The sequence below is a fragment of the Brachycentrus maculatus genome, unplaced genomic scaffold (assembly GCF_059751285.1).
Source record: "Brachycentrus maculatus isolate JH-2025_06_01 unplaced genomic scaffold, ASM5975128v1 h1tg000837l, whole genome shotgun sequence".
Taxonomy (NCBI): domain Eukaryota; kingdom Metazoa; phylum Arthropoda; class Insecta; order Trichoptera; family Brachycentridae; genus Brachycentrus; species Brachycentrus maculatus.
The window spans coordinates 225,179-238,510 of record NW_028281564.1 but is presented as its reverse complement, the minus strand read 5'-3'; the positions used below and the strand labels follow the sequence as shown (position 1 = coordinate 238,510).

The 13,332-nt window shown below is 31.6% G+C and overlaps 1 protein-coding gene across 4 annotated transcripts in view; it reads left to right on the top strand.

The window, feature by feature from the left end:
• LOC148300102 (protein lozenge-like) overlaps positions 1 to 13,332 on the top strand; it is a 61,264-nt gene that overhangs the window by 11,999 nt on the left and 35,933 nt on the right. For all 4 annotated transcript variants that reach the window (XM_088275269.1, XM_088275270.1, XM_088275272.1 and 1 more), the window contains exons 3-4: positions 186 to 425; positions 12,463 to 12,576. In XM_088275269.1, the coding sequence (XP_088131395.1) occupies positions 186 to 425; positions 12,463 to 12,576 (354 nt within the window). The remainder of the gene's footprint in view (positions 1 to 185; positions 426 to 12,462; positions 12,577 to 13,332) is intronic.

Below are 13,332 nucleotides of genomic sequence, written 5' to 3'. Positions count from 1 at the left end.
CTGAAGCGAAGGGCTGATCACCTTTCCTTCATGTGTCAATGATCAAGATAACACTGCGTTTATATAATGCAGCCTATGCACCATCGGGTGAGGATGAGAGTGATGAGGGTTTGATCGGACAAGCGCTTTCAGCGTGCCTTCGATTTTTGTTGAGTTTTCATAAGCAAGTGGTCGGGTGTTCGCAGTGAGGACCGGCAGCCCCTACTTCCTGTGCTCGGTGCTGCCCAACCACTGGCGCTCCAACAAGACGCTGCCGGTGGCCTTCAAGGTGGTGGCGCTGGGCGACGTGGGCGACGGGACCGTGGTGACGGTGCGCGCCGGGAACGACGAGAACTACTGCGCCGAGCTGCGCAACTCCACGGCCGTCATGAAGAACCAGGTCGCCAAGTTCAACGACCTGCGCTTCGTCGGCCGCAGCGGCAGAGGTAACGTACCCATCTTCTTCTTACTTTCACATTTCCCATGCATCACTTTTCCACAATTTCACATGGGTAAACTTATTTACTCGACTTGACTCCATTTACGCATTTACCATAAATATAATAAAAATGCAAGCATGTAGTTACACCAATATATTATCTAAGTTAGAATTGAGGTTTTGATCTCAGATGATCAATTTCAGAAAACAAACAGCCGCGCTAGGGGTCGGATGTGTTTCCACGCAAAATCTTTTTTTTGGAATATTTTCATTGAGTTTAACTTTTTTATGGCAAGAAGGGTGAAAAACCATGAAAAGGAGAAGAAGACTTTTTTAAAGAATATACTTGTTTTAAAAAAAAATAATTTTTTACTCCTTGCTATTCCATAACTGTTTTTTTTCAAACCCACGTATTAATTTCAAAGAAAACCTTATTTTTTCTATACGAAAACTATATATTAAGCAAAAATTCAATTACGTCAAAAGTTACCCGAGTTTAAAAAAATCACTACTACTACTACTACTACCATCACGCCGTTCCTCCGCAGGGTTAGGCAAAGAGGATAGAACGCCACACTCTTCTGTCCTGACAAACACTCCTCGCCTCCTTCACATCCATACACCTAGTCATATACATGCCATCCGATTACGCAGACTTTTGACACCGCCAGATTTTAGGTTCTGATTGATGTGATCGTGCCAAGTCTTTTTCGGTCGTCCTCGTTCTGTTTTCCCTCTCACATCAAGTTGCGATTAATCGTACATTATGTCTTGAACAGTAAAAAAGAGCATAAAACATATACGAATAAAAGAAAAAAAAGTGTACTACCAACAGCACATAAATCAATATAAATACAAAGTAACATAGATATCTTAAAATAAAATACAACAAATGAATTGGAATAACCAGAAAATGTACGTTTGAATGAAACATTAGGACAATAAAATGTAACCTAAAAATACATAATCATATGTTTATATATCTCTATAAAAGATTAACAACTCGAATGACCTTATATGTTATATTTATTTTATCGCAAGTTACATATTATAGTTCAGGGAATGAAGCGAATTCGATATTATTGAATATTCATTACCATTTCTTTGCGTATCTTCACATTACTAGGAAAATACGTACTTAACGATCATTAGCTTTAACTAGAATTAAAAATCAAACATGGTACCTAAAATAATCTGTGAATAATTACAATATCTTGAACATAGAAATCAATTAATAATTACGGAGCAATGTTTTTAAGAAAACACATTTTTCCAAGTTCTTATTAAACCATCTGCTTTTTCTCAATGTAGTCTTGTTATCTTTAAATTGAGATTAAGGATTTATTAAATAACATTAATTATTGAATAAGAAAAAACATGTAAACACATTTTTCGGTTAGCGTTTCATTATTATATTTCATGCGGTTTTACAAAGAAATGTCAGTAAAATCATTTTAAAAAATATTAATTATTTAGTTTCTCCGACCATAATGCGTGCAGATCTATTCCCAATTATAAATGATGCAATGATCGGGTATTGATATCGACACCAAATTTCATCTACACACACTCTAATTATGAATCCATCAAAATCGGATCCATCAGAAACATTTTCAAATTGGAAATATCTCTAAAACGAATTTGTTGACTCCCTGCGAGAGTGGCGGTCAGGTCTGGTCAGGGGAGCGGGGGCGGGGGCGGCGGGGGAGGGCCGTGTCACCAGCAGCGCTCGCGCTTATTACCGCCATAATTACGGCAACATTGCAGGTGCTCGCATAATGTGTCTAATTTTCAGATTTCCCAACGAAATGTCGCATCGGGAAAATGCAGCCGGAATGCAAATATCGGACAGCGAATGATAATAATAATAATCAGCTGATTTAGACATTTGTTTCTATTAATTCATTCAACACGCGAAAGGTTTGCTGATGCATGTACTTGAGGTTTAGAAAGCGCGGATCCTTCTCGCAAGTCCGCACCGACCAGGGCAGCAGCGGGCGGAGGAGTAGGGTAGCAGCAGAGCGGCAGAGCTCCGAGCGCCCGCCGTCACCGCACTCTTTCACTTCCCTCGCGTTTCCCGTCCGCTAAAGGCGGGCGGGATGATTTATACCTCCACACACTCGTGACGAGTTGATCTCGTGAATTTTTCTCATTCCCTAACGAATCGCGAGCCCGAGTGTGCGTTCCTACGATATATTTTTCTTTTACGATGGCGTATTTTAATTTTCAAACCGCACGTCGCGGTTTCGGCGGGCACTGGAGACGGTTTTTGTAGCTCATTGTGTTGGCATCGCTGCTCGGCGTCAATGTTGCTAGGATACACATTTTATTTCCTCTGTACTTTCGAAATTTAACTGCACAACCGCAAATGATTATTTATTATTGAAAACGCTTCGTAAATACGTTCAAAGCTCCGTGTTATGACGCGTAGAAATTATCGAGGAATGGTCTTAAAACTGCGAATACAATGTATCTAAGGAAGTACTTTCTCGTACCTTCGCGATGTCTATCCGTACCTAGACTCGACTACATGAAGTTAGATATAAGTACATTAACTGTAGAATCTACGCGACTCTCCCATCATACTTGGGTATGCAGCGAGATGGCGGACACTCATTGCATGGCAACACTTACCTATATATACATATAACTACAATACATTTATTATGCTGTCAGTCATCGTTTCGTTTCGACTAAATTTTATAAGAGCTGATAAATAATGTTCTAAATAACACAGAAAAACAATATCAAAAATTGATTACATGAAGATATGTAGGTACCTGTATGTTTATAACGCCCAAAATTCTATATGCTTACTTTCCTTGCATAAAACGATAACATTTAGTGGATAATACGTACGTACAAATTATAATAAAACATTGTAACAAGTAAATATTTAAAAAATCCTTCAAGGAATTGCAATAATATTTCATATATGTACATACATACATACAACGTTCATATTCACAACATAAAAACTTTTCTGTCTTCGTTGAGATCACCAATAAGATAACAAACATTTTCTAAACTTCTTGAGAGAAAAAACATCAAAACCGTATTAATTTATTTATCGAACATTCATCTGTCATTCTATCCCTCAGTATCGGTATATCAGAAATGTATTTCTTTCGTTCGTATAGAACATATGGTTTTTGTTTGTTAACGTACATGCCCTAATACTTTCTTACCGTATTATACTGATTGCGGCTATATTTAGGTATTAGAAGTTTAAAATCCACCTTTATATATCTATGTATGGTATATCACCATGTACTTAGTAGCTGGTGGATGATACCGCGTGTTGTGGTCGTTAAGTGGTGAGATATGTAACCAACGAACCAACTGATGAACCAAAAGGTTAGTCGGTTTGAGCAGTACGGTGAAGCTTCCACTTTGTCACACTTGGCGGTCGTAGAAATTCTCACTTCATGCCAATTTACGAACAAACTACAAGGAAATCCACATTGTAAAAAGTGTCGAGATCTACATACACACGGGTAATCTCTGATCTAGCAGACGAAATGGATAATTTTACAAACCTAAGCAACTGAGCAAATGGAATGTCGTTCCGGTGACGACGAAATAAAAATTCTCGATTGAATTTTGAAGTTGAAGCACTTAACGTGACCTAAAGAAGACTTCGAAGTTAGCAAGGCTTTTTATACGTGAATAAATAGTTCACCATGGTTAAATTATAACAAAACACCACTACTCTCATCATTTCATATTCACATGTTATTCGTTTATAGTTTTTACTAATACAATTATTTTTTTTTTGTTTATTGAAATCAATTATTTATATTAAAAGGTAGTAAGTCGACCAAGAATGTTGGAATAGTACCTAGTTTTTGTCCGCCTCCGTAGTGTAAGGGTCAACACGCCCGGCTACCGTACTGGAGGTCCCGGGTTCGATTCCCAAGGGGGGGCTCAAATAAATATTTTTCAGTATAATATTTATTCAATATTACCCTTGAGTTGTATCTGAAGCGGAGGGCTGATCACTTTTCCTTCATGTGTTAACGATCAAGATGACACTGCGTTTATATAATGCAGTGCCCTTTGCACCATCAGGTGCGGATGAGGGTTTGAAGAAGACTAGTGTACCTCGAGCAATAATATTCAAAGGCCTAACATGTTATCAGTGATAGATACTACAAAGACGGAAGAAGTTTCAAATAATGACATTATTATACAGTTTTAGGTAGATAATAAGTCACGTGCATCTTATAAACGGCTAATGAGCAACACGTGTCCTTAATCTATGTGAATTAGTAATAGATACCTACCCCTTTATTTAATTTGTTCGTCCGGTTCGTCTATAGTAGATGCTATCAAAGTAGAAATGTAGGGAAATAAGGGTAGCAGTCAATACAAAACCTAATATTTTTTCGTATCGAATTTGAAATACATGGTGCTCCATTATAAAGGAAAATTAACAGGGTGGCGCCATAGTGTATATTAACTTAACTTAACTTATATTAGCTTAACTTCTATTCTGTAATCAACAAATAATTTTTAATATTTTTCAATAACATTTATTTTCTGAACATAGGCATCGACAAACGTTTTCAAAATGCTTAAGACTATAGAAAAAGCGCGTCATCTTCCGTTTGGAATCAACGTCCATGTAGTGGATAAGTATTTATTATTTACGTCTGATATTATTTGTATCTACCTACCCCAAATTGTTTACATGTTTGAATATTGGTTTATTATCATAATTTATTTTACGATTATTTATATCTCATTTTTCAATCTTTTAAATACCTACGAAGATTTCTATTTTATAATATTTTTATTTTTTGTTTTCACTTTATTCCATGTAGGTATAACATTTTTATGAAGGTACATAAACGATTCTATCATCACCAATTAGGATCTATTCTCAAGATCCACATATTTTATACCTTTCTTAAGTTTAACATCTTAATAGGTATTTAATTAATTTTGCTCTATTCAGAATTACACAATTTAGATACTGGTACCTAAGTGTGAAATATTTAAGTATTTGTCCTGTATTATATTTTGTACTGTATAACAATGTTATTTTATTGAGTAGGTATTATGTCATCATAAAAGCCTATTCCGATAGTTAACTTAATTTCGTATAACATGTCCCATCCCTTCCTTCCTGATGGCCTCTGATAAACAGAGTAGACAAGAGAATAATAAAGGGTTAAATTCCCTGTAACAAATTTCTTTGTCAATTTAATTCTCTTTAGTCTGCTGCGATCATTTAAGTTGGATTCCCGTGCTTTGATGCTTAGTTTAGTTCGGTTTATTACAAAATTATTAATCATTATTTCTATCCTGCGTCACAAGAAGGTATTCATTAGATTCATTACAACCGAGAAACAATTTATATAACCCTCAATTCATAATTTGTATTGCAAAATTATTTATTTAAAAGGTATATTCTGAAGATTCGTGGCAAACAGAAAAAACATTGAAGACATATAAGAGTTTCTGCTCAATAAAAAGCTTCTTTTCATCTCACCAATAGATGTGTCTACTGATTCAAGAACAATGTTTCAAAATTGGTTCATATATGTAGAACTTCCAAGAATTTGAGTAGTGTGGTTGTCAATAATGGGTAGAATTGGTGAATGTTACACGTGTGTAAAGTGATCTCTTAAACCAGCCTATGACGGTCGTCAGCCCCGTAAATGGCCAGACTTCTATATTCTTCTTCATCTTTGATGAGATGTCAAAAAATAATATTTACAACATATTTTGTAAAAACAACTAACAAACAAAAATATTAAAAAGTTTGCTTGTCATTTAATGGTCAAATCTTTATTTTAAGTGCTTTTACACAACATCATAGTTAGATTAACGCAGAGAACATTATAGTGACTATGACATAGTCTAAGCTTAACTCGAATGTATATTTTTACGTCATGGTTAGGTCATGATTAGATTAACGCAGAGAACATCATAGTCTAAGCTTAACTCAAAGGTAATAATTTTACTTCGATAACATTGGGTTTTTAAATACGTACAAGATGTAAGTACTTATAGTGGAAAATAAAAAGCAACCCAATTTAGATACCTTCGTTTATACTAATCATTAATATTCAGCGCGTTTAGTGGGGAAAAAAACACTGTACCGACTTCATTATACGGTAATTCCCCACGAAAACATTCCCATAATGACGACCGAACAATAAATTAACCCTACGAGTAATGCGCGCATTTAAAGCTTTCCAATTTTCCCTGCGAGTAGCGCATTGTTGGATTCATGTAGGATGTTGCCAGGCCGCAAATTGGCTTTCATATTTTATATGTAGCGGATGTCATCGGTCCACTATTGGTAACGCAACGTTGCAACGTCATATTCGGAAATAACTAATCAATGGGAATGTGTGGCAATGCAACGGACAATATGGTGGGAAATAAGATATTACCGCGACGAATCACGAATTGTCACCCAAGACTGTTGGAAATAAAACGAGGTTGAGCTTTTAACATAGGACTACACAACTTCAAATTTTTTAATGATACCAAAATACTTTATTAAACTTTCGACGTTCAGGTATTCACTCCTAAATGAGCTGACTGCAAAATGATAAGCATGCCCAAAAACGTTAATAAACTTTGAAATTACATTCACATTATCGATGTGATATTTAATTAACAATACTTACATATTTTTCTAATATTTTCAAATTAATAAACGATTTGCATAGTTTCTATCATAATCGTATGAATTAGTTATATGATGACAGATTGAGCCAGAAGCTAGGTTTAATTTTATAAAATTAATACCTTTTCATTAAAAATGTCATTCACGACAAAAATTTTTAGTGACGAAAATATATTAGGTGGCTTAATGTTAGTGTCAAAACACTTTATCTCCTATATATTATATATATATTATATACCTACCGTTTAAACACTAACCAAATCTTTGTCTTAGTTCATTACCCATTTGAATTGAGCCATCCTAAGTGCCTATCGAAAAAAAATAAGGCCAGAATTATATGTACTATTATATGTACCGGTGATAGATCGTTATGAAATTAACAAAACAAATCTAAGTTCATTGCCTATTTGAATTAAGCCCACTAAGTCCTTTATAAAAAAACAATTTAGACAAGAAATATCTATTGTGTAATAAAAACATGCAAAATTTTCTGTTTTCATAAGCCTATATTTTTTTAACTGAAATTTAGACTATAAAACACATAAACACAACTCTTTCCCCTACTGCTATGTTTCCATAATACAATCTGTTCGACGTTTTCATCGATACACTCATAAAAATCAAATCTTGTATCCCTCGAACAGACATACGTTCAACAGTTTATTGCTCTGTAAAAGAGTGATGATTCGATATTTCCTTGCACATAATATGGATCCGTGATCATAATAATAAGTCATTGTTCGCGTGTCATTATATGATAATCCTTAGTGTTAAAGCGTATCGTAAAAATATTAACCTTTTCCAGACCGTTCGGCGCTGTTGCTATAAAATATCTCTCGTGTTTTTATTGCCGGTAAAGGGAGAAACTGGAAAACAATCCCTTCGCGGCATGTGGGCTGTTGGTTAGTACCAACCTATACCTGCGAGTCTATTTCAAAGAAAAAAACACGCCAATTACGTAGTCTTGATAACATAAACATTACTTCTATTCGGTACATCAAAAAAAATTGTCCGTAACAATAACTTCCTGACAATATGATAACTGGTTTCAATACGCCAAAGACGTTTGATATAATAGACCAGAAGTGAGATTAAGTTTTCTATACAACGTAGTCTTTCTTTTAGAATGTACCCTCTGAAAGCTATAGCTTACTCGTTTTACGCTAAGACTGTCAACAAGACATTGAATATACTAAAGTCGTCCGTAGAAAACATCAAATAATGCACAATGTACTGTGGGTATTAATATCCTTACCGGTACCTTAAAACTACATGACCCCTCCTGTCTGCACTCTAAAGTGCATAGAGCACCACTTCGTATCAACGCGATGTTACATTGATTGTTGTAATTATGTATTTTTTTTATTTAATAGAATAACATTTTTTAAATACAATTTAGTGCAATATCTATACATTTTTACAATATTATAACTTTAGTTGCGCAAGGTGATCAGTCCTGTGCTGTCATGGATATAGGAATGGAATATATTTACTACAGATGATGTAGGTAATCCAGTACAGGGTAAAATAGGATAGTACTTTTACATGTGGGGAAATGGGAATGGTAGAGGAAAAATGGTTATATGAGAATAGCAGCAATTGTTTGGACACTCGGGATTGTATACATGTATGAGAGTATACATACCCATATCACAAATACTCAAAAACAATTAAAAACTTAAGATTATGATGTACAACTATTAGGAAAATTTCCATTCGGATGGTGATGATGATGATGAGGACTGTTTTCAATTAGGGTTTTTTTCAACAATTTTAATTCGAGCCATTTAGTCGTTTTTGTGCATTTATAAACATGCAAAAAAATATGTACTTACATAATTTATATACACATACTTACAAAGTTATTGAAATTCGTTCTTTCGTTAACTGAACGTTCCGAATAGAACTGACTTCGAATTTATTAATTTCTTTTTTCAAATAAATATTCATATTTATGTTTCCATATTTCATGAAAACATTTTATGAGTTTGAAGAAAATTTCGATTTTTATTTATTATTTTGAATAATTTCCATATTAAGATTGAACCTGAAAGAACGAGGTAAAACATGATACGTAATGCGTAATTTTAATGGAATTCAAATGTTTTTTCATACATCCCACATAAAAATGTTTTGAATATTTTATGTCATTTTTTCTGGGAATCGCTTTATGACTTTGGCTTTTGACTTTGGAATTGGCTGTCTTTTTTGTTTGACATTGTTTTTAAGCATGATAAAAGTGTTTATGAACATGTATAAATAATTATATAAAGTGTATGTATGTATGGATGTATATATATATAAATATATATATATATATATATATATATATATATATATATATATATATATATATATATATATATATATATATATATATATATATATATATATATATATATATATATATATATATATATATATATATATATATATATATATATATATATATATATATATATATATATATATATATATATATATATATATATATATATATATATATATATATATATATATATATATATATATATATATATATATATATATATATATATACGAATAAAAGTCAGAAGAATATAAGTATTACAATTATCTTGGAAAGAGGTGTTTGCGAACATATATTGTTTTCATTTGTTTTTTTTTTATATAATAAATGTTAAAATCAAACACTGACTTTTTGAGTTTGCTAAATATTTTATTGTTTGAAACCAAATGAAAACATTCGTTTCAAAATGCCATAACTACATAACTAGGCGGAACAATTGTTAAAAAAAATACTTATTAGACTCAAAAAGGAGTGTTTGATTTTAACATTAAATATATAAATTAAAATTCAGTTCTAATCAGTTTCTTTACAAATTAAACGCCAAATGTATTGAATAAAAAAAATTGTAAAATATCATCTTACCTTTACATTGTCAGGAATAACTCATTATTTGAAATTAGTACATGTGTAAATAAATCACAAAAACATAATATTTATAAATATAACTTTTCATTTTCTAAGCGTTAACTTATGGGAGTGAAAACAGTATTTTGTTTTATATTACTTTACCATGCTCTCTTTAGACACACATCTATAGGATGTTTCAAGTAAAGGGTTACCACTTTAAATTTTAAAATAATGTTAACTTTACGGCTTATTATGTTCCTTTGACGGTTCCACTTCAACCCCCGCCGCGGCTGTAACTCACTGCGTCCGCCCCTGAACTCTTCATATCAATATTAACGATGTGAATATTTCACAATTTAATTTATGAGCTGCTAATATACGTGAAATGTGATTCCCAAGCTTTACTATGTACCCAACACACCTTGCATACTGTTACCTGCAAATACCTACGCGAGCTGTCGGCATTGGCTTTGAGCTCCAATCTAAAATATCAACGCAATCTGAAAAGCGCAAAGAGAAATGCATTTACAATCATATTATCATAACTTGATCTTATGTAATAAATATAAAATATGATTAAAATAATTATGAATTTATTTTGGCCCCACGATCTTATACACAGCAGCATTGCTAGTTACCACACTTCTTTGTGAAAATAATGTGTTTTATGCATTCATAAATTATTTTGAGTATTATTTAAAATTATCACCGTAATTAGTCATTTGAAAATACTCGAAAATAATTATTTTTGCATTTGAGGAAATTACTTACATTGACATTTATTTAGGAAGGTGCCTTTTATTTTTAAATTATCATTTTAATATCGATTATAATATTTTGAGTGTGTCCAAATACTTGTTCACAAAATCTGGATTATCTCCAATTACAGGAGTTATTTCAAAAAATAATCGATTATAATGTTTCAGTAATGAGTTATCTCTCTTATTGAGCGTACAACCGGTATTTAGAGAGGGATTTCGCTTTACAAACTATAATGCTGATTTATTAAAAATTATAATTAATTACTTTTATGGTCATAATCAATCAGTAAACATAAACAATTATTCGCAGGTTAAAGAGATAATCGGTAGTATTCATAAAATTATAAGTTTCAAAAGCAAATATATGGTGTTAAAAATAAAAATATAAGTTACAAAAATTATGTTTAGGCTCTAACATTGTAAAAAAAAACTAAAATGGTAATGAATGATTCACATATGTATCATTTAGTCGTAAGCACAAAACGAATTATTTTTAAAAAATATATGGCTTTGATATTTTCTCAAAATATGTGAAATAGTGTAATACAGTAATAATTTTAGTAAATTATTTCAAGGAATTAAATTCCTTTGTTTTCCTTCTTAGGAATCATATATTATAAACGAAAATGAAAATATTCCGTAGAATACTGAAGAAATAAGTGATTAACAAAATATGTGAAATAGTGTCAGCAATTTAATAAGAATATATTTTTTTTCTTTATCAGAACTAACATTTGTTTCTTAGCCAATATGTTGATAAAAGTTTGTAATATAATTGATTTTATAAACATATTTAAGTATAAGGAAGAATTAAGTGCGATTTTTAAACAAGTGTGAGATATTATGTTGGTAGGTATAATATCTTTTTAGTCATTGGGTGTCTGAAGGGTTTCTCGCGCGCGGCTCAGAACAATGCTTGTCCATCATAAAACTGTGCTCATAATGTAGTCCATTAGTATAAATCTATGATTTATCTTTAAACCGCAAGATGCAACTTTGTTCTCATGTTCGTCCACAAAATAAACACAACGACTCGCATACTTGCCGACACCTTACAATAGACCCACAGATGGCACATTTTTTTCCTAGGAAACTTCATTGTGTTTGCATTTTTAACTGTATATGAACGAGTTTATCGGGTTTAATCTAAAACAAACACTTTTGAACTATTATCAGGGTGTCTGCACAACTATGGTACCTATAAAAAGATGATTATCCCGAATTATCACAAAAAAAACTATTTAAAAATAATAAAAATAAGCAAAAAGCTATTTTATTAATAACAAAATAGTTGTTTATTTCAAAATATTTGTAAAATGCTGCATAGGTATTTTTCATTTTGAAACTATTGTATATAGGTTCTATTAAAAATAATTATACAAAAGTGAAATAAATAAAAAAATTTACGAATACACAATGGATGTGAACAGTATTTTATATTATCCAAACCTATATTAAATTAGGTTGTTCTCGAATTCTTGAGGCATATTTACAATAATTTATACCTTGTATTTTTTTATTTTTTTTTTACAATATATTTATAATTAACCACTAATCACAATGAGTAAATAACCACTAATTAGTTACAATACAATAAGGTAATCTTAAATAAATAATTCAATCATTTTACATTTTATTTTAATTTCATGCGCATTTTTATACATTTCGTTCATGATAACTTTTCTTTGAATGTTGCAAGTGAAAAATTGTAGTAACGACGTTATTTTTTATTTAATTTCAGGAAAAAGCTTTTCAATAACGATAACCATTTCAACTAACCCGCCACAAGTAGCCACATACCAAAAAGCCATAAAAGTTACAGTAGATGGACCCAGAGAACCAAGATCGAAAACAAGTAAGTTTTTTTCCATGCATTTTTTTTTTACTTTTTATATATAAAAAAGAAATATTTTTCAGGAGATCGGTTTTTAACTTTAAGAATATAATAAAATGTATTAAAAATAAATATCAAGCCACTTATTAAACGTTTTACTGCTCAACAGATCTTTTTAGGTACACCCTGAAAATTTGAATCTCCATTTGAAAAATATTTAGTATATTTAAAAAAATAATTAAACAATACCATTTCTTCAAAAATGTAAAAAAACACTTTCTGCCCTGTAGTTGGTAAATATTTAGTTGAATATTTGCCGCTTTTGCTGGAATATAATATATTTTCTGGGCATTCCGAAAATATGCACAACTGAAAATTTACGATTTTTGATATATGACGTTGTTGAAAAGAGTGAGCGATATATGATTCAATTCAATCGACATAAAAAAAAACAACATTATTTTTGGTTTCCTTATTTCCCATGTTCGTTTTAATTGTAGATTTAGGATATGGGGTAGCTAAATTAGAATTTACTGCTTATATTTTATTCTAAGAGTAACTGGCCCATTTTAATATGCATTGTATTGTTTAAATCGATACAAACAAATAATGAAAGGTTTTTTTGAATCTGAATCTAAAACTATATCTAGTTACCCCCGTAAATAACCAGAATTTTATGTTTTCATTTCAATAAACTTCTTCATCTTTGTTTAGATACAAAATGAATCTAACCCAATCAAAATATGTATACTGAACATTTTTTTACTGATCTATTTT